Genomic DNA, 27,094 nt, shown 5'->3' with positions numbered 1-27,094 from the left:
CTATAAGTGTGTTTTATGCAGTATTTGAGACATACTTATACCAAAAAAATTCTGTTTATCTGAAATTCAAATTGAACTGGGTGTCCTGTATTTTATCTGGCAACCCTACCCCACTGGCCAAATTCTTCCCCACTCTTTTGCCCCCCACTGATACCCATCAGCAGCTGATTCCTGGTGGGCAGGTGGGGGACAGAAACACATGTTGATGAAGCTTGGGGACACCATGGTGCCATTCACATTCTTGTCCTTGTGCTCAAGTGGAAGCCTCCTAAACACATAGCAGTCTCAGCTGTGTTGGGAAAGTCATAAGCACTGTGTGGGGTGGAGGCTGGGGACCTTTGTGCCTAGAATTTTGACTTCTCCCTATGCTGTTTAGGTTCTAGGAATCATCCAAATCTGAGTCCCAATCCCAACCCTGCTGTTTACTGGTCATGTGATCTTTCCCAGCCTCACTTTTATCATCTGCAAAATGGTAACAATGACATTTGCCTTCTGGGGGCTAGAAATTTAAAAGGAAACAATGGGTGTGAAAAACGATCTCAGCACTAGGCTGCACCATGGCAGTCAACCATGCTCGGTAAGTGACAGCAATAGCAGCAAAAGTGATGCTCATATATTTGCCGGAAGGGGTCCAAGCCCCTATTTCCTCTATTCCTCTTCCTTCCTCAGTGTTTCTTCCAACTCCCAGTCAGCAAACTGCACCTCAGGTTTGTTTCATTTTTTTTAAAAGATTTTGAGTCCTTGAATTTCAGCAGACACTTTTAAGTAGGTGAAGTCTGCTTGTCTACACAGGGACCCAGAAGACCACAATATCTGGGGGTGTTTTCCATCAAAACCGGCCAGTAAAGCAAGTCCTTGGGGAAGTGCAGGTGGGAGAAGTGTGTGAGGAATTCACCTGGAGGAGGCAACCAGGGCCAGGCAGGTGCCTGTGGCAGGCTGGGGGCCTTATAAAGGTCCCAGGAGAGGCTGGTCTGGGGCCTGTGCTTAGCATCCTCTCCTGGGGCCCTGCTTGTGCCTCTGAGCGGTAGGAACTAGGAACGCATTCCTCCTGCTAGGCCCTTCCTCCTCCTTCAGCTGTCTCCAGCCCCTAGGCAAACTCCTGTCCTATTCTTGGGTAATCAGAGAAGTGACATAAGCCTTGTGACAATTAAAGAAATGTCACACTAATTGTTACTTAGGAAATGCAATCTCCATCCCTCACCATTGCTAAGTATGACTAATTTCCTGATTCTGGGTCTCACTTCCTGGCAAAAGGATTTTTCTCATTGAGGGTAGATATTTAGAGCTATAGCATTCTGTAGCAATTCTGGCCTCCTCCAAATGTTCTTATACCATTTCTGCCTTTTAGCCTTTCCAACATTGCTTTTAGGTTTACGGAAACAGCATATTATATATTTCATTTTACACTCTGAAACTCCCATGCCTCACTATGACGATTGCTACCAGGAACCTATGCTTCCCTTTATAATCATCATAACTACAAATTTAGAAAAGAGAAAAACACAGACACAGGTCAGAGCTGGGAAGGCCTCAGAGATCTTTCCAGATCAGTATCCTCCAAACAAAGGCATGGAAGTCCAGAGAACACAGATTGCCCAGAGGTACGCCTGGCCAGTGCACGGAAGGTCTCGATCTAGAACCCATGGCCTGTGGCTTCTTGGTCGGTCCTCCTTCCACTGAACCAGGCTGCCTCTTGGTGAAGCATCCTTGTCTAGTCCCTGACCTCCAGTGATCTATGTGATCTTTAGTCCCCCAGTTCTCCATGGAGGGCTACAACCTCCATCCTATGGCCACACTAAGTGACAGCGGAGCATGCCATGGTGAGTCAGGCAGTGGAGCCTGGACTACAATTCAGGCCTTGCAGTTCCTGAAACAGGCTTTCTTCTGGTCACTTCTGCACCACAACACTTCCCTCCAAGACGGGGACTGCTCCTGCCCTCTGCTGCACACCCTTCCATCCTTGCTGGCACTCACTGCACTACCCATGGCAGCCTCACGCTTGGATCTTACCAATGTTTACGCTAGTTTTTAATCCTCAACTCAGCACCTGACCTTGTTTCCTGGGAAGACTGAGAAATCAAATATGTATTCAGTTAAGTCAGGAGTCCATGGGAGAATGAAAGAAAATAGGAAATCAGAACAGCACAGCAAAAGGAAGAAAGGGAGAGGAAGATCACCATGGGTGTGTGTGAGTCAATCCATTGACCAATTTGAGGTTATTAATCACTTACCATGTCCTTGGCTATTGTAAGAAAACACTGCTCTAGGAGTCAGAGGGAAGGTGGTGGAGGGAGCCCTTCTCATGTTCGCTGTCGGGTTTCTTTCAGGCTGCCCTGTCCCTGTAGCAATGTCTTCTTGGCAGCAGCAGACGATCCAGCACCTGCCTCAGAAGGCCCAGCAGCAGGTGAAGCAGCCCTGTCAGCCACCCTCTGTCAGGTGTCAGGAGATGTGTGCACCCCAAATCAAAGATCCATGTGCTCCCCAGCCCAAGAAGCAATACCCACCCAAGGGCACAGCCATGCCCACCCAACCACCAAGTGCTCCTCGGCCCAACAAGCCCCAAGAGTAAACAGAAGTGAGGATGAACTGGGGTACTGCCTGCCCCACATCCACGCTAGCAGAAGGAGCCCTCTCTTCCTCCTGCTCCTCTTCCTCCAGCCCCAAGAGTTGCCCTCCTCTCCCACCCCTTTCTGCCCAGGGTCAAATGAAGCATTGTCAGGATTTTCTCCCACTCAGCATTGGTCAAGTCTTCCTCTGTATCCTGCCCTGACACTCTTCCATGTGGATATGAGGAGCCCTTATCCTCTCCAGCTTCTAGTTTGGCCACACTTAGGGCCCCATCCATGTCCCAAAGCAACAGATGCATCTGGGTTTCTTCTGGGGTTCCACCCTGAGTAATGAGGCATAGCTTCTGCCTTTTCTTTCTTCCAACCCTCCTTCCATGAACTTTTCTTCTATTGCCTCCCCTAATAATTCCATGCTTTACATCCTTGCGTCCTGCCCCAGTCTGCGACCCATTCACTGGTTCAGAGGGAACATTTTAGGGAAGTGAGTGTGCAAGCATACACATGCTGGGAGTGCATCCTCATGGGTATTGTGGTTCTGGTAACCAAAGATGGGGAAGGTCAGATCCTGAAAGAAAGAAAGCCCAGGGTCTATTTGGCCAGAGTCTGGGAGGACCTTGCTAAGTAGTTGTATCTAGGGAAAGACAAAGGGAGGAACAGTTTAGCTCCTACCATTAGAAGCCCCCAGCCTACTTAACAATTGTGGCTTTTGTGTTTTGGAAGTTGCTGTTCTGAAAAAAAGCAGAAAAAACATACTATAAGATATAAGAGTACCCCAAAGCACATCTACGGACATGTGCAAATGAATTTTTCATATATTTGTTTATGTGTTTTCTATTCATCTGTTCATTAATGCAAACTCCATCACTCACCCATCTAATATTTAGCAAGTTCTGCTATGAGTTTGGTTTCCCACTCTGCCATGCTGGTTTTCCAGAGCTCTCCCAAGACAGTCTAGCCTGAGTCTCAGTCTGGATGTCATGGTCATTTTGTTACCCATGGAAAACTTGTTCTAGGGATACGGGTGTGAGTGTACACAGTGTGTGCAATTTTACAATTTGCCTTGTCAGTCAGTACAACTTTATGTGGCTTATGAAAGAAGTCTTATTTCTCCAGCTGGCTTCCTCACCCTGGTACAAGACCAGCTGCCTGTATTGAAAAGAAGCAGCAAACTTCCAGATATAAAGAGCTGAGTTTGAAGGCGAGGCCCTTGGTGAGCAGCCAAATATACAGCCAGAATTTCTCCATTGAACTTTATTCTTTCTTCCCTTGGGATTTGCTCACTGAATTGTAGATGCCACCATGGGCAACTGCAATAATAAATTGCTTCTTCATTTAACACTAGAATGAAAAGAAATTAATTAACCACCTTCTTCATTTTGCTTTATTTTTTTTTATGTTTGGCCAAAGCCAAGCTTTATATCATGAAAGCTATTCCTTTTCTTTCATTTTTTACCTTTTTTAAAATATGAAATTTATTGTCAAATTGGTTTCCATACAACACCCAGTGCTCATCCCAACAGGTGCCCTCCTCAATGCCCATCACCCACTTTCCCCTCCCTCCCACCCCCCCCCCCATCAACCCTCAGTTTATTCTCAGTTTTTAAGAGTCTCTTATGGTTTGGCTCCCTCCCTCTTTAACTTTTTTTTTTAAGTTGCCATCTGTGGCTAATATTTCCAAGTAGTAATTTCTTAACACGTAGTGGTGCAGACATTAACCAGGAAAGTCAAAGGGCAGTAAAAAGAGTTAAGATGGAGAAGTGTATGTTTCTAACCCATAGAGTTCTCTGCCAGCCCTCTGGGCCCCAGTCCTTACATCCTGAATGAACTCCTCTGTAGGGCAGAAAATGCTGGTGCATCTTGGCAAACCCCTTGTCTGGATCCTTTTTTCTAAGCACCAGCCAGATTCTCAGTGGCATGGGTTTTGAATGCCATTCCCATGTCTTCCTGAAGGCTTTGGTGAGTCCTCCCACAGACACTTGGGATCCAGGGCTAGTAGATCTTCATAGAGCAGCTAGTCAGCAAGATGAAAACAATGGAAACAAGGTGTGCTTCTGCTGCAGTGTGAGCCTGAGGCTATCAGCTCACATCCATGCCTTCCACACCAATCACACCAGTGGCCAAGGACAAGGTCCCACTTCTCTGTGACTATGTGAGAATCCATTCCCTTCACAAGGAATGCTTTACCATCTTCTTTTTACCTTTTGACCCCCTTCACTAATCCCCCCCACTCCACCTTCATATGTGTGTGTGTGTGTGTGTGTGTGTGTGTGTGTGAGAGAGAGAGAGAGAGAGATCATATGTAGACAAAAAAATCATATAATATTTGTCTTCCTCTGTCTGACTTATTTCACTTAGCATAATGTACTCAAGGTCCAACCATGTTGTTGTAAATGGCAGAATTTTATTTTTTTTTCATAGCTGAATAGTATTCTACTGTGTGTGTGTGTGTGTGTGTGTGTATATATATATATATATATATATATATATATATACCACAAGTTCTTTACCTATTCATCTGTTAATGGACACTTAGGTTATTTCCATATCTTGCAAGTTATAAATGATGTAAGTTAATTGTAAATAATGCTGCAGTGAACATTGGGGTGCATATATGTTTTCAAGTTATGTTTTAATTTCCTTTTGATAAATGTCCAGAAGTAGAATGCTAGATATATAGCAGCTCTATTTTTAATTTTTTGGGAAATCTCCATACTGTTCTTCATACTGGCTGTACCAATTTACATTCCTGCCAACAGGGCAAAGATATTCCCTTTTCTCTGCATACGTGCCAACACTCAGTATTTCTTACTTTTTCAATAATAGCCATTGTAACAGGTGTGAGGTCATATCCCATTGTGGTTTGATTTGCATTTCCCTAGTGGTGAGTGGATGTTGAGTATCTTTTTGCATACCTATTGGCCATCTGTATGTCTTTACTGGAAAAATGTCTATTCTGATATTCCCATTTTTAAAAATTTATGTATTTTGGGAGAGACAGAGAGAGTGCGAGGGGGAGAGGGGTGGCAGAGAAAGAGGGAGAATCCCAAGCAGGCACTATACTGTCAACACAGAGCCCCTGTGGGACTTGAACTCAAAAGACCATGAGATCATGACCAGAGCTGAAATCAAGAGTTGGATATCTAACTGACTGAGCCACCCAGGCACCTCTGATCTTCCCATTTTTAATCAAACTGTTTTTGCTATTAAGTTGTATGACTTCTTTATATATTTTGGATATTACCTCCTTATCAGATACGTAATTTACAAATATTGTCCTCCATTCAGTAGGTTGCTCTTTTATTTTGTTGATGACTTCCATTGTTGTGCAGAAACTTTTCAGTTTGATGTAGTCTCATTTGTTTTTGCTTTTGTTGCTTTTGCTTTTGGTGTCAGACCTAAACAATCATTGCCTACAGTGATGTCAAGGAGCCTACTGCCTATATTTTCTTCTAGGAGTTTTATGGTTTCAGGTGTTACATTCAAATCTTTAATTTATTTTGAGTTAGTTTTTGTGTATGGTGTAGTATAGTGGTTTAACTTTATTCTTTTACATGTGGCTGTCCAGTTTTCCCAGTCCCAAAAGAGACTGTCTTTCCTCCATTGTATATTCTTGTCTCCTTTGTTGTAAATTAATTGACCACAGATGCACGGACTTTTTTTCTGGGCTCCCTATTGTTTTCCATTGATTTTTGTGTCTGTTTTTATTCCAATACCATACTATTTGATTACTATAGATTTGTAATATAATTTTCAATCAGAAAGTGTGATGCCTCCAGCTTGTTCTTCTTTCTTAGGATTGCTTTGGCTATGGGGGAGGGAGTCTTTGTGATTCCATACGATTTTAAGATTTTTTTAAAATATAACTTCATCCATCATAAACTTACAAAAGTAACAATATCTTAAATAAAAATTTCATTCATATATGTGGTAAAAGCAGGGTGATTTGTTTATCTCTGGTTCCTCTTCATTTAAAGCAATATAATGTCAGGGGCACCTGGTGATTCAGTCCTTTAAGCATCCGACTCTTGATTTCACCTCAGGTCATGATCTCATGGTTTGTGAGTTCAAGCCCCACATCAGGCTCTGTGCTGATAGTGCAGAGCCTGCTTGGGATTCTCTGTCTTTCCCTCTCTCTCTGCCCCTCCCCCACTCATTCTGTCTCTGTCTCTCTCAAAATAAATAAACTCTAAAAACTAAATAAATAAAATAAAGTAATATAATGTCAGAACAAAAGGGACATTATGCAACATTTGCTTCAACTTCTTCATGACCAAAGAGAAAACTTAAGAGTGTTCCATAATTCCTATATCAGGTATAAAAACTTCTGGATTACTCCAAAATTCCCCTACAAGACCCAAAGCACACCACAATTATGCAACACCAAAAAATTCACTCTCCTCAAAAACAACATTCAGTTTTGACACCTGTGTTTTTTGGTTCATGCTATTCCTTCTGCATAGAAGGAATTTCTCCCCTCTATTCTCTAAGATACACTCTTAGTTTTAAAGGTCTAGTTCAAATATTCCTATGGGTTTCTATAGGTTTCTATGGAACCTCACTTAACATTTTAGAAAGAACTGGTATCTTACAAGGTCTTATGACAACTTTGTACAAATTTCTATTAGTAATATAATTGTTAAAATTCTTTTATGAATTATGCATATAATTGGTTTTGCATTATAGTTCACCTGTATGTGTTTATTTCTCTTATTGAATTATGAGCCCTTGAAGCCTAAGGGTCTTGCTGTTCTTTTTTTATTTTTTATTTTTATTTTTATTTTTTTCAATATATGAAGTTTATTGTCAAATTGGTTTCCACACAACACCCAGTGCTCATCCCAAAAGGTGCCCTCCTCAATACCCATCATGCACCCTCCCCGCCCTCCCACCCCCCATCAACCCTTAGTTTTTTCTCAGTTTTTAAGAGTCTCTTATGCTTTGGCTCTCTCCCACTCTAACCTCTTTTTTTTTCCTTCCCCTCCCCCATGAGTTTCTGTTAAGTTTCTCAGGATCCACATAAGAGTGAAAACATATGGTATCTGTCTTTCTCTGTATGACCTATTTCACTTAGCATCACACTCTCCAGTTCCATCCACGTTGCTACAAAGGGCCATATTTCGTTCTTTCTCATTGCCCTGTAGTACTCCATTGTGTATATAAACCACAATTTCTTTATCCATTCATCAGTTGATGGACATTTAGGCTCTTTCCATAATTTGGTTACTGTTGAGAGTGCTGCTATAAACTTTGGGGTACACATGCCCCTATGCATCAGTACTCCTGTATCCCTTGGGTAAATTCCTAGCAGTGTTATTGCTGGGTCATAGGGTAGGTTTATTTTTCATTTTCTGAGGAACCTCCACACTGCTTTCCAGAGTGGCTGCACCAACTTGCATTCCCACCAACAGTGCAAGAGGGTTCCCGTTTCTCCACATCCTCTCCAGCATCTATAGTCTCCTGATTTGTTCATTTTGGCCACTCTGACTGGCGTGAGGTGATATCTGAGTGTGGTTTTGATTTGTATTTCCCTGATGGGGAGCGACGTTGAGCATCTTTTCATGTGCCTGTTGGCCATCCAGATGTCTTCTTTAGACAAGTGTCTATTCATGTTTTCTGCCCATTTCTTCACTGGGTTATTTGTTTTTCAGGTGTGGAGTTTGATGAGCTCTTTATAGATTTTGGATGCTAGCCCTTTGTCCGATATGTCATTTGCAAATATCTTTTCCCATTCTGTTGGTTGCCTTTTAGTTTTGTTGGTTGTTTCCTTTGCTGTGCAGAAGCTTTTTATCTTCATAAGGTCCCAGTAGTTCATTTTTGCTTTTAATTCCCTTGCCTTTGGGGATGTGTCGAGTAAGAGATTGCTACGGCTGAGGTCAGAGAGGTCTTTTCCTGCTTTCTCCTCTAGGGTTTTGATGGTTTCCTGTCTCACATTCAGGTCCTTTATCCATTTTGAGTTTATTTTTGTGAATGGTGTGAGAAAGTGGTCTAGTTTCAATCTTCTGCATGTTGTTGTCAAGTTCTCCCAGCACCCTTTGTTAAAGAGACCTTTTTTCCATTGGATGTTCTTTCCTGCTTTGTCAAAGATTAGTTGGCCATACATTTGTGGGTCTCGTTCTGGGGTTTCTATTCTATTCCATTGGTCTATGTGTCTGTTTTTGTGCCAATACCATGCTGTCTTGATGATGACAGCTTTGTAGTAGAGGCTAAAGTCTGGGATTGTGATGCCTCCTGCTTTGGTCTTCTTCAAAATTACTTTGGCTATTCGGGGCCTTTTGTGGTTCCATATGAATTTTAGGATTGCTTGTTCTAGTTTCGAGAAGAATGCTGGTGCAATTTTGATTGGGACTGCATTGAATGTGTAGATGGCTTTGGGTAGTAGTGACATTTTGACAATATTTATTCTTCCAATCCATGAGCATGGAATGTTTTTCCATTTCTTTATATCTTCTTCAATTACCTTCATAAGCTTTCTATAGTTTTCAGCATACAGATCTTTTACATCTTTGGTTAGATTTAGTCCTAGGTATTTTATACTTCTTGGTGCAATTGTGAATGGGATCAGTTTCTTTATTTATCTTCCTGTTGCTTCATTATTAGTGTATAAAAATACAACTGATTTTGTATCCTGTGACTTTCCTGAATTCATGTATCAGTTCTAGCAGACTTTTGGTGGAGTCTATTGGATTTTCCATGTATAATATGTCATCTGCAAAAAGTGAAAGCTTAAGTTCATCTTTGCCAATTTTGATGCCTTTGATTTCCTTTTGTTGTCTGATTGCTGATGCTAGCACTTTCAACACTATGTTAAACAACAGCGGTGAGAGTGGACATCCCTGTCGTGTTACTGATCTAAGGGAAAAGCTCTATTTTTCCCCATTGAGGATGATGTTAGCTGTCGGCTTTTCATAAATGGCTTTTATGATCTTTAAATATGTTCCTTCTATCCCGACTTTCTCGAGGGTTTTTATTAAGAAAGGTTGCTGAATTTTGTCAAATGCCTTTTCTACATCGATTGGCTTTTTTACTTTTTTTAAACATTTATTCACTTTTGACAGTGAGAGAGACAGAGCATGAGTGGGGGAGGGGCAGAAAGAGAGGGAGACACAGAATCCGAAGTAGGCTCCAGGCTCAGAGCTGTCAGCACAGAGCCCTATGCGGGTCTCAAACCCATGGACTGTGGGATCATGACCTGAGCTGAAGTCAGACACTTAACCGACTGAGCCACACAGGCGCCCCAAGGGTCTTGCTGTTCTTACATCCCCAAATGCATAATGAACTTCTGCTTCTGAGTGGAGCGGGGTAGTTTATAGCAAACCAGTCATCTAGGGCAAATCTAGAATACATGCATAAACTATCTGAACTCAGATGAGGACGGTAAGACTCCAGAGGAAGGAGAACTTCAGAGATGAGCCAAAAAAAATTTTTTTTACCCTAGCATCATTTGTGGATTCTGGGTATGAGCAGAAGAATGAAAACCTTGGTTTTCCACTGTGGTGGACTCTTGCTGGGGGACAGAGAAATTGAAAGAGCCAATGGATGTTTTCTGGGGCTTCAAGCAAGTGACTGACTTTTCCATTCTTAAAATTTAGCGAATTCTGGGAATGTTCAGGTTAGGACTAAAATCCTAAGCAGAAAGTGTCTGAAAAGGAGAGTGGAACAATGAAACAATGATTGGCATTTGTACAAACTGCCGAGGAGAGAGGCCCTGGAGAAGATACCATATTGGCACTTAGAACTGTTAAGACCAGGAGCAAGTATAATATGTTATAGAAGTCAGAATAGTGGTTATCCTTGGTGAACACACTGACCAGAGGGCACATGATGTAGCTTTCCGGATTTCTGGAAATGTTCTGTCCCATGCATAGTAGTTACATGGGTGCATAGGTATATAAAAAATTCACTGATCTGTACTTAAGATTTTTGCTTTTTCTCGACCTCAATAAAAACAGGGACAAACATTTCACAATATGTACATGTATTAAATCACCACATTGTGCACCTTAAACTTACACAATGTTATATGACAATTGTATCTCAATAAAACTAGGGAACAAAGAAATCAAAAGAATAGCACCAATTACCTTAACTAAATTTAGTGAACAATATATGAAACCTTTATACTAAAAGTATAAAACATTATGGAAACTAAAGAAGAGCTAACAAATGAAGATGTATGTCATGTTCACGTATTGAAAGATTCTGTTAGACTCTAATACAGTCACACAGACACAGTTATCTGACTCATTACCCCATCCCCCCCCCCAAATGGCATTACAAACAAATGCAAAAAGACAGTTTTTTCAATAATGGCAATGAGTCAAATGGACTTTCATAAGAAACAGATACATCTTAACTCTCACCTTGGGCATCCACAAAAATAATTCCTGACAAATTATAGATCTGAATTTAAAAAGTAAAACAACATAAAATTTTAGAAGAAAGCACAAAAGTAAGTCTTACTGACCTTGGAGCAGGCAAAGATTTCCTAAATAGCACAAAAGTGCTATGTACAAAAAGAATTAATACGTTTGACTACATAAAAGTAATAATTCTGTTCAACAAAAGATACTATTAAAATACACAAAGACACAGGCTGGGAGAATTTTATACAAACACACATGTATGTATATGCGTGTGTGAATATGTATATAAATACATATGTGTGACATGTACATGCTAGAGATAAAGTATTTTATTCAGAATACATAAAGGACTCCTAAAATTGATAAAAACTACAGACAACATACTGGGAAAATGGGCAAAGATTTGCACAGGTGCTTCATGAAAGAGAATGTCAACATAAACAATAAACATAAAAAGTTGCTGAGATATTCAGATTAGAATGAAAGTGTGATGCCACTGTGCAAGCCAAAATCCTGGCAAAAATTAAGGACACAGAAAATTCCAGGTGTAGAAGAGGGGGCAGATAAATAGGATCTCTCCTGCACTGCTGATGAGGGAAGAAGTTGGACAGCCACTCTGGAAAACTATCAGACAGTATTTGCATCAGAGTTGCACCTCTATCCCAGAAAGTTCACTCTTTAATGTATATACAAAACAAATATATACATATGATTGTAAAACACATAGATGAAGATGTTCATTATAGCAGGACTTATGATAACCTCAAGCTGAAACTATCCTAAATATTCATTAACATAAGTATGGATAAGTTAACCATGGTATGTTCATACAATGAGACACTACATAGCAATGAAATTGGACACACTACACTACAGAACATGGATAAACTTTATAAATACATCCCTGAGGGAAAGGAAGCAGATAGTATGAAAACATATTGAATGACCCCGTTTATGTGGACACACATGCGTACAGACATGCATGCACAGAGCAGAAAAAAGGAAACACACACTCCACAGGAGGAAGTTTCATCTGATTTCTGGTGAAAGAAGAGGAATTAGCAGGAATTAGTATGCACATTTTTAGTCCATACATCCTAAGAATGTTTGAGGCATCATTTCATTTCATCTTAGGCTTTTCTGATACCTGAGGACACATCCTGATAAAGGATGCACAAGCTAAGTGGAGACAAAACACAGATGTTCAGACACAGTTGTGAAAGAACTTTAATTTCCTACAAGAATTTTCCTCAAGAAAATTATGGAATGTTCTGAGTCACTGAAGATGAGTTTCCAATAATCGATGTACTTCTGACCCTGGCTGCTGGCTCCTTCGATGCTAAGTGCTGTTCCCAGGGAATGAGCTTGGTGGGGCCGCTCTTACTGCTAAGAGTGTATGCTGCCTCTATAAGGGCTTGCTGCAAAACAGCTTAGCACTATTTCCACAAGAGTATGACAATACTCTTTCGGTTAGCAAAAAATGGAGACTAATGTAAGTATTTAAAAAAATAAGGTATAATGTGAACTTTTCAAAAATGGGGGATACCTGTAAAGTTTTGCCTCCCCTTCTCCACCTGCCTACACCAGCAAAACATCTCCATACCATGTGCATGATGTTGTCCAGGCAGGTGACACAGGACAATCTACTGGCTCCAAGCCATTGGCTCCAGGACATGCCTGGCCAAGACAACCAGAGCCTGTCTTTTGATGATTCTTTGCAGGGAGGGTTGGATTGAAGGGTGTGTGGAAGTATTTAGCCTTCCTTGGAGGAGACTTCATTGCTTCCCAAGGCTCCCAATGTCCTCAGGTTAAATACTCACATCCACCAGCATCTAGTTTCATCAACATCAATATGTGTCCAGCACCCACCTCACCTCCTTTCCACAGGGAGGAGTTCAGGGCACTGGGGCTGTCTGAGTTCAGGGAATAGGAGTTTAGCCATTCTGTTAGAGCAGTGATTTTCAACCATGATGGTAGCTGAGGACTTGTTAAAAATTAACTGGTTAGAACTAAAGTGTAACCCAGGGGTGCCTGGGTGGCTCAGTCAGTTAAGCGTCCAACTTTAGCTCAGGTCATGATCTCATGGTTTGTGAGTTCAGGCCTGCATCGGACTCTGTGCTGACAGCTCGGGGCCTGGAGCCTGCTTCTGATTCTGTGTCTCCCTCCCCTCAGTTCTCCCCTGCTCACACTCTGTCTCTCTCAAAAATAAATAAAGATTTAAAAAATTTTAAAAAAAAAGTATAACCCAGATAGGGATATTTTTTAAAAGATAGCAGATGATGTCCATTGCAATCAAGAAAGAAAAGCCATTGGGTTTAGAACCTAATGTTTACTTATTTTATCATAAGAACCACCTGATAAACACTTTAGAAATACAGACTCCCAGGCCTCCCCTAGCTATTTCTATGTCATTAGGATAAAGAAGTTACTTTAAAAGCTGTACTTTTATTTTAACAAGCATCCCAAGTGATTCTTACGCTTAGGACAGTTGGGGAAACACCCTTCACCAGTGGGTATTGGGTCCCAGAAGCTCACAGAAGGCTGCCTATTCTTCCACCAGACTTCTTTAAGGCTGGAACTTCATGCTTGACATTTGGTTGTTATTCAGCAAATATGTGTTAAATAAATGATTAATTGACTATTTCACAAATCAAGAACATTATACAATGTTCTGAGTCACTGAAGATGAGTTTCCAATAACCCCAATAACCCTAAGGAGAAGAAAGTTATGTGATATCCAGTATCCATCTACTATGCTCTAGTCACTATAGTAGTTGCTTTGCGTATGTAATCTCATTTAATAATAGCCCTGGAAGCAAATATTATCATTCCTAACTTATAGATAAGATCAACTGAGATTCCTACGCCTCAGTGCTGGATTTGTATCTTGTCCCTGCCACTTATTCGCCATGTAAACTTGTGCAGGTGAGGGGCTCCTGTGTGGGTCGGTTAAGCGTCTGACTTCAGCTCAGGTCATGATCTCATGGTCTGAGTTCGAGCCCTGCATCAGGCTCTGTGCTCTCAGTTCAGAGCCTGGAGCTTGTTTCAGATTCCATCTCCCTCTCTTTCTGCCCCTCCCCCGCTCACTCTCAGTCTCTATCAAAAAATGAATAAATGGTAAAAAAAAAAATATTAAACTTGTGCAGGTAACTATTCTTTGTGCTTTGGCTTCTATATCTATAGAATGGGTTAAATGACCTGTTTGGAGCAATGCTGTCGTGAGGATTAGTGTCAAGTGCCAAAAACAGAATTTTGTAGGTGCCAATCAAATGGTAGATATTATTATTAAGAAATCTTCTGAATATCATCCACGCACAACTAGTAAGGAGCAGGGTAGGAATTTGAACCTAGAACTTTATGTTTCCAAACTTGTAATCTGTAGGTATAATTTTTTTTTATGTATACTTTGCACACTGAGGGTACCTGCTTTCACAAGTGGATAGGGGACAATGCAGACACAGCTGAAGAAACAAAAGAAGGGACAGGCAACTACAAACAGTGGTCACTTCCAATGGGGTTTTGGACTGTGTGTGGAAAATGTTTAGCCATGAATGCTGTCACTCTGCCCTTTGACAACCCAAGGGGCAATGAGTGGTGTGTGGGCAGCACACCTAAGACATTCGTCTGAACCACCTGAGATTTCATTTTAAAACTCGATACCCTCAACAAGAAAATATCTGTCTTTGATCATCCATACCCAGAGAAACTCTATCTTAGACAATAGAGAGGAATTGATCAGTTTAGCTGTGGGAGAATATCAGGACCCAGCCAGTGTTTGTCCCGAGCATAGCCCTCCAGCTAGTGTTGAGAAACAATATGGCAGAGTTGTTAAGGGACTGTATCCTGGAACCTCCTACCTTTTGACTTCTGGGAGTGTTCCTTAATGTTTTTCTGCCAACTTTCCTTACCTAGGGCATGCCTAGGTCATTGCAAGATCTCCAACCCTTTTATCCACCCCCTGCACTCCAGCTCATATAATGTCTGAATTGGGCAATCTGACAAAATGTCTACCTAAAAGTTTAGTGGAAAAAAACAGCAGAGATAAAGCAACTGGAAAGCCCAAGCATTGTGCTCCATGGGTAAGAGGTGCCTGGAGCCTGGGTCCTCACACACATAGAGACACACATGCACACGCACATGCACGCACAGAGCAGAAAAAGGAAACACTCCACAGGAGGAAGTTTCATCTGATTTCTAGTGGAAGAAGAGGAATTAGCAGGAATTAGTATGCACATTTTTAGTTCATTCATCCTAAGAATGTTTGAAGCATCATTTAATTTAATCTTTACAACACTCTTGTGAAATACACCTTAATGTCCCCATTTTAAAGATGGCAACATCAAAGGGCAGAAAGTTTAGGTAACATGCTTAAGGTCATAACTGCTATGAAGGGGTAACAAGGCTTTGGAACATCTGGGCCAGTACTAAGCCTGGATCCTTACTTTTCTATCTGCCTCAAGGAAGAGAATCCAGAATTAACTTTTTTATCCCTCCCTTGAGGGATTGAGAGTTGAAGAGAGGGAGGCTGGGAGAGGGGGTTGTGCTCTGTTTTCAGAGCAACAGTGAGGTAGAGAGACAATCAGACATCCCAGGTTCTGGTCTGATTCTTCTACTAAACCAGCTGCGAGGCCTGGAATGGGTCCCCTCCCTCCCCATTTGTCTTTTCCCCTCTCCTGGACCAGGACTAGGAGCAGGGTGGAGGCTCTCCAGGGCTAGGACTCCTGTCCCTCTCTACTTGGCATCATCCCTGCAAACTTCATGTCTTCTACCTGCTGGACCAAGGTGTTTAAGAGGTTTCTAAGTGCCTGGGACATGGTGTCTCTTCCTCTGTTTCCTTCTTTTTTTACAAATGGAGGACTCCGTAGGCTATGGAGACTTCTTTAAAACCATCATGGCCTGAAATGGTGTCCCTAGCTCTTCAAGGTGACAGGGGAAGGTTTCTTACTACCTCTTTTTTCCAGATGTTAGCGTGTCTTAAATATGGCACCCATGGTAAAATGACTAGAATTGGAATTCTGCATGACATTCTCTGCATGCTCTGGGTCTTGGGGAAGCACAGGAGAAGGGAGTGACATAAGCAGAAAAAGGCCTGATCACTGACAAGGCTCAGCACTACCACCTTCCCTGCTCTGCAAATGCATGATGAGACTGAGGCATACTCAGAACTAAAGGACCTTCTGGCAGCTGGTCCAGATGGGAGCCAGGTTTTGATGTGTGAACAGCAGCAGCCTTCGGTGTCCTCAGAATGGTGTCCTGTGAAATAATGGGAGATGTACTTCTCATTGGAAGCCACTGTTATCCCCCTTTAATTATTTGGGACATTTGTGGGGCCAGATTCACCCGCTAACCCCACACTGGTAGTGAAACGGAGCTTCTCTGAAGGGGAGAACAGACTCAACACCAACCGCTGAGTGAGCCTCAGATAGGCAAACAGGAAGAATACTGTTGGGGGTCACAGGAAGTTCCAGAGGCCAGAGCCAGAGCAGTGTTGGGTGGAGTGAAGGGAACACAAGCCAAGGTAGGTAGGAGAGTCCAGCCAGGGCAGGGTATTGGGTGACAGCAAAATTCCGTGGCATCCAGGGCTAAGGCCCAGGGAGGGTACATGGTATTCCAGCTGCAGAGCTCGATTCAGATCCTCCAGAGCCTGGGACAAGCTGGGTGACACTACAGGACTGAGGAGTAGGAAACAGAACCCTCTGGCTAAGGATACTACCAGGTAGAGCAGCAGGTTCTGCCTGGAGCTCCTCCTGTTAGGGGCTCCCTACAACGGGTTTGGGTGAAGGGAGGGACCTAGTCCAAGCCTGGAAGAGAGCGAGAGTCAGATGAGAGGCTTGGAGCTCAGCTGTGGTCATGGTGCCAGCACCAGCTCAGAGGGAGGTGATCACTAGAATGACTGACAATGAGCAGCTGCCTGAGGAAGGCAGTGGCAGTGCTGTCTGTCCTTTGCTGAGCCCTTCCTCCTCCCAGCTCACCCCCCAAAGACAAGGAACTTCCCAGTAGTCTCTGGGCCTTTCTTCATAAATAATGCTATTCATCAGTCAGTCAGTCTTTCTATAATCGTCAGCTTGCTGAGCAGCTACTACATAACAGGCACCTTGTGAGGAGGGAGGTGCACTAATGGCCATGAAGACAGTGAGAGGCTGACCCAGGACTCAAGTTCACCCAGCTGGAACCAGCAGATGCTCCACAAACATTTAGGTGTCTGGGGGCAGGGAAGGGGAATGAGGAAGAGGAGCTGTCCACACACCTGGGTTCTAAGGGTGATTTGGATTTTCCAAAGGCCACGCCTAGTAACAGATGTGTTTTGAGGACAGAGCTGAACCAGTGACTTCAGTTTCATGTTATGTTGATCACAGGAAGTTGCTGGTGTAGAGATCTTGGGGATCCCTGTTCTTATGTTCCCAGAAAAGAGAAGCCCTGTGGCAAGGAGACTCGAGGATCTATCATGGAGGGAAGGCATACCTTCCTCAGGAGCTCAGAAGCTACTCACGTACTGCCAACCTCAGTCTCATTACTAGTTAGGGTACTTGGATTCTGTCACTATGTCCTCCTGGTGTCTTCTCCAAAGTGAAAGCAATTCTGGGTCAAAACAGGCATTTTAGCTTTTCCCTTCCTCTTTCAGACCCTGGTCCACTGAGTGATATGTTGAAGGGGTCCCTTACTTCCACCTATGCTAATTCATACCCCTTCTATTTTCAGCAGAGCTAGAAATACTACTGTTAATCCCAGGGGCACTTCAAACATTAAGCAGCCTTATTTCTACCTAAGAGTATTCATCTTAGCAAAGATTAAAGATTTACCCCAAAAGGCAAGGCTCTTTTTTCTTATTACGTTGCCTGTCACATAAAGCTCTCCCAGGACTGAGTGGATCCAGCTGCAAGCCAGGAAATCTGAGTTCTCCTTCCCACCTGTACTCATTTTCCTGCTTGGGTTTAATTTCCTGTATAGGCATTAGGAGTAGGGAGGGGCTCAAACAAAGAAGAACATAGGATTTCAATGTAGAATTAATTTTCTCATGGGGCTTGTTATTTGACTTTGGGAGAGTTATTTAACCTCTTGTAACCTCAAATCCCCCAAACATCACTTAAAGAGTATAGACTGAAGCTCTCTGAGATCCATTAAATTAGTGGCTCTGAAGTAGGATGTGTTTCTGGTGCTAAGAATTTCCCAGTCTGTTGAGGGGAAGTGGCCTTCACACTTGGGTAGTTCCCAGAATGAGACATGCTTGGCATATACTAGCATCTCCATTAATATTGGTTAAATGTGGAAACAAATATCACCATGGGAGAGCTGTTGTTTGAAGCAGGCACAGCTTTGATGCTGGGAGAGCCCCCAGGTGATACAGAGCCACGAGAAGGAAAGCATTGCAGCCAGCAAGACCTCCAGGTGTCAGGGCTGGGACTGAGAGTGGCAAAGAAGGAGTGGGAATGGGCTCTTAGGAGCTAAGGTAGTTAGAAGAGGCTTCCAGGTTTTTGGTGGGTGGTGGGTGGTTTGCAGCTGGGTTAGAAAGGAAGGGCCAGGGCCAGAAGGCTGGGTGGAGTGGAGGGAAAAGGTTATCCCAGAAGAGGAATTAGCCCTTGAAAATCTCTGAAGTAGGAGAGGGGTGAAGGTGTGGTTGGTGAAGGCAAAGCAGGTTCACCCAGATTAGCAACCAGTCAGGAAGGGGTGGGGTTGGGGGTAATAATTAAGTAATCTGAATGTGGGTGATTCAATGGGGTTAGGGGAAAGATGGGAAAACGTCCTGGACCCCAGACAAGAAGTCTGTCCTAAGTCAGTCGATGACCTCTAGCATCTACCTTTACAAGACAATTGGTGCCCACCTCAGCTCCTCCGCACCCCTCTCCCACTTTTTCATGTGCCCAAATGTATTCTGTCCCACAGAATAGAAGAGAGAACAAGAAGGTAGCAAGGCCACAAAAAGGACTCAGATCTTCCTCCAGGGTTAACTCATGAAACCCTCTAGGAAGTCTGTGGCTCCCCCCTCCCCCCACACAAACCCTATGCCTGGGTCTAAGGGAGAGGGTGGCACTGGGAATCAGGCACCAGTGACATCATTGTCACATAGCCAGTGCCAAAAAAATATCAAGTGGGTGGTTTTCATCACAAAAGCTGAGCCAATTGGTAATTGAGGGGAGTAGGGTGAATCATGTTTGACAGGTAAGGAATGAAAACACAGGGGGCCTGGGGTGATTCTGTTTCCTTGAGGCAGGGCACATTATCCTATAAAAGGCCGGCTGGCCGATGACTTCACATCAGACTAGAGCAACCAGACAACCTGTTCGCTGCGTACCAGGTGAGTCTCTGTTTGGGACCAATTTGAAATTCATGTTTATTTTTTTATTATTGGAAATTGGACAAAGGCAAATATGTTTAAGAGAGCTGATGGGGGTATTAATTAGAGAGAGTACTGGGGTATCTGTATTTTAGAGTAAGGCATCGTTTGGGTGTGAAGGGAATTTAGGGGCAGGTAAGTCTGCTACTTCAATGGATAACTATGGGACTGGGGGCCAGGGAAGGGACAGGTCTGTGTAAGTACCCGTAGTAAGTTAACACAAGGATGTGACTAGGACTCAGACCCAGGTACTCTCAGCAACACCACTATTTTCTCTGTTTATGACTCATAAAAATGTTAATTCATGAGATGGACCTCTACTGTGTGTTTGCTATATTTCAGGCACCATGCCTGTTACACTTTGTGTAAATCAGACTGTTATGCAACTTACTCAGCAAGCTCGCAGCCTAGCAAGGAAGATAGTGCATGCATGTACAAAGATGAAATGCAAAGCAGATAGTGATTGGTAGGGGAACAGAGGGACAGGGAAGGGCTTTGGCAGTTTGGGAGAGCCTATTCAAGATCTCCTGGTGATGGCACATGAGGGCTACAATGGAGGTGATTTGGACGAACAGAGATGGGAAGAACATTTCAGAGCAGACTATATAAGCAAAGGCAAAGCGAGGTCACAGGAGCTAAGACCCACAGAGGCATTCTGTAAGTCACAGGTGTGCTACATGTTTGTAGGGGTGGGTAGACTGCAGTTGTTTCTACAATGTCACTTTCAAAAAGACTTCAGTGTGGTACTTGTCAATGAGGGATTCGACATGTCTGGGGAAGAAATGTTGCTGGGGAATGAACCCACTGAAATGGAGCAGAACAAATTGTCTTTTAGCTCCTTCTCTTGAAATGGCCCAGAAATTATCAAAGCATACTTTACTTTCAAGTGTTCAGGGAGACAGCCAGGGGAAATGAAGTCTGTTTGATTTAAAGGAGACTGAAAAGAAACCTATTTGACATTGAACATGGTTTCTAACCTAGTTAATCCCTGTTTAAATAATCTGACCTGTCTGTTCTGTCTGTAGGGTCAGCCTCCTGTGAAGCATGAGTGCTCATCAGCAGAAGCAGCCTTGCACCCCTCCCCCTCAGCCTCAGCAGCAGCAGGTGAAACAGCCCTGCCAGCCACCACCCCAGGAATCATGTGTCCCCAAAACCAATGAGCCATGCCACCCCAAAGCTCCAGAGCCCTGCCACCCCAAGGCTCCAGAGCCTTGCCATCCCAAAGCACCAGAATCCTGCCACCCCAAGGTTCCTGAGCCATGTCCCTCAACAGTCACCCCAGCACCAGCTCAGCAGAAGACCAAGCAGAAGTAATGGGGTCTACAGCCAAGCAAGCCCTTGGGGAGCTGACCACCGGATGCTGAATCCCCTCTCACATTCTGCTTCTATGCCTTCTTTACAATTAGCATGCTGCCACTCTGAGTCATAACCCTCCCTCTTTGCACCCTCTACAAAGATTTCCCTCACACTGCTCTGGAGGGCTCCGAGCCTCTAAATGACGCTGAGAGTCTCACTGGCTGAGCTACTTTTCTAACTTCTCAGGGCTCATCTAAAGAGAGGTTTGGGGGATCAAGTGGATCTTTCCTGCCCTGCCCCCATTAAATCACTTTTAACTCCACAGTTGGCTGTGGGTGTCATTTGCTGACTCCACTTTCTTAATTGTTTTTTCAACATAAAGCAGCAAAGGGTCTGGCACAGGCACTGAGTGTGTGTGTGTGTGTGTGTGTGTGCGCACGTGTGTGTGTGTGTCAGGTCGATCGTGGGCTGGCAATGGGTCAAGACCACCCAGAGTCTGTTACTTTGGACACCTTTACCTAGAGCAGGGCTTCTTCTGCACCTGAGTGAATCCCACCTGAGTGTAGATGGTGCCTGTTTCAAGCTGTCTGTGACTTAGTCCTGGTTCCCAAGTTGCCCTTTTTCTGTTTGGTTTATTCCTTTATTGTTCTTCTTCTTTGAAAGAAGTAGTGCTTATATGGATTTCATCATGATTCTTTATACATCCTCCCTTGTTTGATGCCCCAATACATGGAGCCAAGCCCTGAAACACTCCTCCAGACCCACACACAGATGAATTCCTGCACACACTGACTCCCCCTCAAATCACACACACACACACACACACACACACACACACGCTGACTTGATCACTGAGACCTCTATGCTGTAGCAGGATGGAGAGTAGAATCCACAGTGCCTGCCTAGGAAAAGCCTAAGGGGGTGATATCCACCCCTTTCCCATGTAAATATACACTCATGCAAATACTCACTGATACCAGAGCACACATGCACCTTCCTCTCCTCACAGGCACATGCTCTCTCTCCCCCTGCCCTCCCCACTCCATATACACATCTATTCTCTCTGAAGAGAATAAAAGCAAATGCACCGAAGAAGAAAATGGAAGTTTAGGCAGGCTTCAGAAGGAAGACTGGTTAATGAAGATAAGACAAAACCTCAGCCTAGAATTGAGGGAGAGCAGGTCACCATGGGCAAATATTAGGGTGAAAAGATACCTGAAAGCCACCAGCGAGCCTATTCAGCTTCCAGATAAACAAACATGTCCTTCCCCAGAAAGGGGAAGATAATTCATCAAGACCACCCAGAAGTCATGTTTTTGAATCATACCTAGAGCCCAGCTCTTCAGATTCCGACCCTTTGCTCTCTTCCTGAAGCCATGTCTTCTTGACTTTGCTGGTAACAAGCAAAACATCTAGGGACTGAGAGACCAGCAGAATTTCTAGATGGGCTGCAGTGGTCATTGGGGAATGAACCCCATTTGTAAAATAACATCAAGCAGGTATGAAGCAGACAACAGATGTCAGATGACAGGTGTGTTGCTTATCACCTGCCTCACACCTGCATGATTCAAAAGCGCTCCAGATATGTTTGAAAAGAACTCCAGAGAAATTTGGAGACTGTAAGGCAAAAATTATCCAGCAAAGCTTTGCAAGTTGGCAAGTAATCATCAGACTGGGAGGAGAGAATGATGTCACCTGAGTCTGCAAGGTTTGTGCATGTTCAGGGGATTTAAAATTGCTGCTTGTTGGCATGATAATGTCCTTGACTCTCCACCAAGCTGCTTCTCCTCCTGTCTTTTTTCTACTGTGTGCTCAACACTCCCACCCCAGACATGCCACATTTCTGCAGAACCAGGTGTCCACCAAGTAGTAGGAGCTTATATGATGTCTGCTGGGATGTTGAGTAGTCTGTACCCTCTTCAGAAGATGCTGTTGATTTGAGGGTAATTCTGAACCTCTCTCTGTAAATGTTCAGAGCCTCTGTCATTCAAACTGCCAGGGGGAAAAGGGCCTCCAGTCTGTCCCATCCTGTTAGGACTTTCACAGGGCTTATGTGTTACCCCAGCGGCTCCACTGCTCACTCCACTTCTCAATGACAGGGGCTGTCTGACCCTAAAAATGGCCCTTCCTCATAATTGCCACTCTTTTAAAATTTTATTCTTAACCTGTAGTAGAGAATTGGGTGAGTTGGAATTCTTGATACTCACGAATTTTTTTTCAAGAAAAAACATGACAGAAATCAGGGTATGATATCTTGCAAAAATATGTGTATGGTTTTCTAAAAACCTTTAGTTTCATGGTACATAACAATGCTAATTTATTCTGAATACAATTTAGAATTTGAACCCTGGAATTATTTGATGAATTCAACCAATATTTGCTATTTCGGAAAAAAGTTTTTTTTCTTTGACTTATGACATAAGAATGGAAGATCTTTATAATATAGAACAAATTTCTAAAAAGGAAAAAAATGCTAAGTAGGAAGGCAGCTACTCATTATAATCATAGATTTAGGTGATTAAAGAATACCCTCACAGATTAGACGTGGAATTTCCCAGCTCATTATACGAGCATTGGTTTCTCTCACCTTCGCTAATACCTTCACTTGCTTCCTTTGAACTTCCCTGAGTTCAAAGAAAAGCAGATACTGTGCAGACTTATCCCAACCATGTGTCCTTGCCATGCCCCCTCTACTACATAGAGACAGGGACCCCAAAATACCCAGTACCTTACCTACACCCACAGAGTTCATCTTGCCATAGTTGGCATTTATTTTTTCAGTGTCTACTTACCCAGCGCTCAACACCTCCCCAGTGTCCACCCACACAGTGCCCACCTTAGCATTAGCCATGTCCACAATGTCAGCCAACATGTTTTTCTGTGAATCTGCCTCCATCCATCTAGCTACAGTGCCCCCCCAGCCCCCCCAAAAACAGAAAAGCATGAAGGCTTGCAGGACTAAAACTCAACAAACATAAATGGTTCTTTTTTTGGGAGGATTTCCATCACATTTCTTGCAAACCCTCTTCTTTTTCGTGAGATGGCATGGTCAATAGGTTTCACTCATAATCTCTTTGCAGTGATGAGAAATGACTTTTTTTCTTGAATTTATCATGTACCGTTCCAGGAATTAGCTGAGAAAGCATCATTCTTAGCCCTGCCATACCTGCAGATTCCAGTGCCATCCTATACAACTTTCTGTAGACACGGAAACATTCTCTATCTGTGTGGTCCAGTACAGTGGCCACCAGCCACATATGATTATTGAGAACATGAAATGTAGTTGGCATGACTGAAGAACTAAACTTTTAATCAGATTTAAGTTTAATTAAATTTATGTGTTAAGTCTTCAAATATTTATTAATTCATTAAAAACAGCAAATGTAAATCCACAGCATGTTCATATAAAAACAACTATATTTTCCCAAACAAAATAATTAGTTATAAGAGTAGCTCTGTTTAAAAAATACCTTTAATGTCTTTGTGAGTGGAATGTAGTTGGTTTCTCACATCCACTTCTGCATTCAGTCTGTTGTGATATGCTGTTTTGGTTGAAGGATACAAAAAAAAAATCCAGCTTCACAGAGATATGTAGTTGGGAAATAGAGGAGTGTTTTAGTAACTTTCATATAAGTATGGATATCCTTTGACACTACACCCAACTCAGCAAATAGTAGCTTCCTAAAGATTAGTTGTGGAGAGAAGGAAAAACTCTTCTTTACTCTCAAGGTCTTCCAAATAGACTAAAAATTAAATTTAGATGAGACAGATTAACCGGAGAAAAAGTCAAAAGTTTTATTACATGTGCATGGAAGTCCAGTAATGAAATGAGACCCAAGGAAGTAACCAAGGCAGGAAATTTTTATACATTTTAGACAGAGACAATAAATCTGTGAGGAATTGGCAGGACAAAGAAAACTTAACTTTGGGAGCTTCAATTAGTAAGGGATTCTAAACAGAGTTTGGACTGGGGTAGTACATTAGTAAAAAGTAACAAAGGTTGTTATACCACCTCCTCTGCTCTAAATTTCCCACTTCTGGTGATAAGGGTGTCTTTTTACCTCCTGCTACAGGGAGGGTACCTTTCACATGGGAGATTTTCCTCCCTTGCTTTTAGGGGGGTGGAGGAGGGCCTGAGTATGCTTTTTTTTCTCTCTCTTAAGTAACTTTTATTTAAAATAGCTGGGGTGCCTGGGTGACAGGTTGGTTAAGTGTCTGACTTTGGCTCAGGTCATGATTTCACAGTTGGCAACTACGAGCCCTGCATCAGGCTCTGTGCTGACAGCTCAGAGCCTGGAGTCTGCTTCGGATTCTATGTCTCCCTCTCTCTCTGCCCATCCCCTGCTCATGATCTCTCACTCTCTCTCAAAATATAAATAAACATTTTAAAAATTTTTTTAAATTAAAAAAAAATAATATGTCAAAGTGGGATCTTAAACCATGTTAACTAATTGTGTTTTGTTACAATAAAATCATTGGTCTGGAAATAAGAAATAAAATGGTCCTTATTTGCAGACAACATTATTGTCTATGTAGAAAATATCAAGGAATTTTCTTTAGAATACTAGAACTAATAAGTGAGTTTAGCATGCTTACAGGATACAAGATCAACACAAAAAAAACTCAACTGCATTTCTACATACTAACAATGAAAAAGTAAAAAGTGAAATAAAAAATGTGATACATTTAAAATTTCTCTAAAGAGAGGAGCCAAAATGGCAGAACAGCATGGAAGCTTTTTGTGTGTCTTGCATCCATGAAATATAGCCAGACCAACACTAAACCATCCTACACACCTAGAAAACTTATTGGAGGATTAACACAACCTACACAACCTGAACCACAGAATTCAGCAGATACTTGGCACAGAGAGCTGAACTTGAGGAATGAGAAGCCACGAAAAGTAGGAACCCCTTTTGCAGGCGGAAAGAGGACAGAGACTGGGGAGGGGAGGAGCATAAGGGAAAAGCACGCATCCCCAAAAGCAGCTGGAGAGAAAGTTGAAAATTGGAAACAGCCACAGGGACTAAACTAAAAAAGGGAGAAAGGAGAAAGGAGAAAGGAGAAAAGAGGGTTTAAATTCCATTAAGGCTGTAAACAAGGGGAGCACAAAGTCTTCAAATCCGCAGCTCAATATCTGGCGGTGTTCTGGTGGGAAAGGTGAATCCTCGGGAACAGAGTTGGGTCCGGGAGGTTCTTGGGCCACATGGGGAAAAGTGGTTCCACTGATGGAAGGGCATTTGGTAGAAACTGTTGAAGCCACCTGGTCCCAGCAGACCCTGGAAGGTAGCCACATTCGCTGGTGCTTGGGCAAGGTCATTGAGAGTGAAGCCTGGTGCCAGATGTGTGTTGTGATTTTCCATAATCCCTGAAATGCTGCTGCTCCACTGTCTCATGAACTTTTTTGGGGGGTGGGCTGGCACCTGGCCATGGTCTCAGGGCACTGGCAACAGCAAGGTCCAGCGGGCGTTCCTGGTTGCAGCTGACATTCGGTCATTGCTTGGTGAGACCCTCCCGCAGAGGGGCAGAACAGGTCAAAACCACAGTCCTTCAGAAAGGGCTGGGGAAAACAGCTGCATCTGAGACAAAACTTGGGAGAGAGGTACTGCCTGGGGCCTGGTCACGGAGAATGGAAAAATGGGGAGTGGATGAGAGCTGAAGATGGAGGACCAGAGCATGATTGCTGATCTGGGAGAACAGACTGGGTGGTTGGGTGGCACCATTTTCACTGCTCCGGCGCATGTGCATATGCCCTACTAGCTCTGCAAGAATCCATCCGAGAAGGCTAGCAGCGCCCTCTAGTGGAGAGCAGAACTGTTACACTGAGCCCTGCCCAACTGGACCAATTTTGCTCTTCAAGAACGCAAGCCTCACTGCCTGCTTAATTTATGGACTATAAAGACCTAAATAGACTGACCTGTAGGGGAAAATGAAGCAATTTCAGTCCTACTTCAATCTGTTAGCAGGCTCATCTATTCAATTTCTTTTCTTTTTTTTTTTTTATCTTTTTCCTTTTTCTCTTTTACAATTCTTTTCTTTTTCTTGAATAAAAAAATTCATTTTTATTTTCAATATTTATTAAAAATACCTTCTTTAATTTTTATTACTATATTTTTTACTTTTGTGTAAATTTGTCAAATTCTACTTTGCTTCCATCATTTTATTTTAGTCTACTTCAGTGTACTCACCTTTTCAAATTTTCAAACAATTTCCTTTTCTCTTTCTTTTTCATTATTTCTCTTTTTCATTTATTTTCTTTTTCTTGAAGAGAAAAACTTCATTTTTACTTTCAGTTTCTTTTAAAAATATTTTTATTTAATTTTTATTACTATATTTTTTGCTTTTATGTAAAATTTTTTCAAATTCTATCTTACTTCCATCATTTTATGTTAGTCTACTACAGTGTATTCACTTTTTCAAATTTTCAAACAATTTCTTTTTTCTTTTCTTTTCTCTTTTTTCTTTTCTTTTCTTTTCTTTTTACTGCAATACAGATAAACAAAAAATCATTTATTTTTAATTTTTATTAAAAATAT

At 42.6% G+C, this 27,094-nt stretch overlaps 2 protein-coding genes across 2 annotated transcripts; both read left to right on the top strand.

Moving 5' to 3' along the window:
* The first annotated feature begins 2,347 nt into the window (after positions 1-2,347).
* On the top strand, positions 2,348-2,569 carry SPRR4 (small proline rich protein 4). The gene has a single exon (XM_049615817.1). The coding sequence runs from the start codon at positions 2,348-2,350 to the stop codon at positions 2,567-2,569; it is 222 nt and encodes a 73-aa protein (XP_049471774.1).
* Positions 2,570-20,306: 17,737 nt separating this feature from the next.
* LOC125911730 (cornifin-A) lies at positions 20,307-20,870 on the top strand. The gene has a single exon (XM_049615815.1). The coding sequence runs from the start codon at positions 20,307-20,309 to the stop codon at positions 20,574-20,576; it is 270 nt and encodes an 89-aa protein (XP_049471772.1). The 3' UTR covers positions 20,577-20,870.
* Positions 20,871-27,094: the final 6,224 nt, after the last annotated feature.

This window comes from Panthera uncia, assembly GCF_023721935.1.
Source record: "Panthera uncia isolate 11264 chromosome C1 unlocalized genomic scaffold, Puncia_PCG_1.0 HiC_scaffold_3, whole genome shotgun sequence".
In the NCBI taxonomy this organism is placed as follows: domain Eukaryota; kingdom Metazoa; phylum Chordata; class Mammalia; order Carnivora; family Felidae; genus Panthera; species Panthera uncia.
The sequence above is the reverse complement of the archived record's forward strand: the minus strand, read 5'-3'. Positions and strand labels throughout refer to the sequence as shown.

Bases quoted from the DNA above. Each gene is read 5' to 3' on its own strand.
- SPRR4 (XM_049615817.1), top strand. From the start codon at position 2,348: ATGTCTTCTTGGCAGCAGCAGACGATCCAGCACCTGCCTCAGAAGGCC.
- LOC125911730 (XM_049615815.1), top strand. From the start codon at position 20,307: ATGAGTGCTCATCAGCAGAAGCAGCCTTGCACCCCTCCCCCTCAGCCT.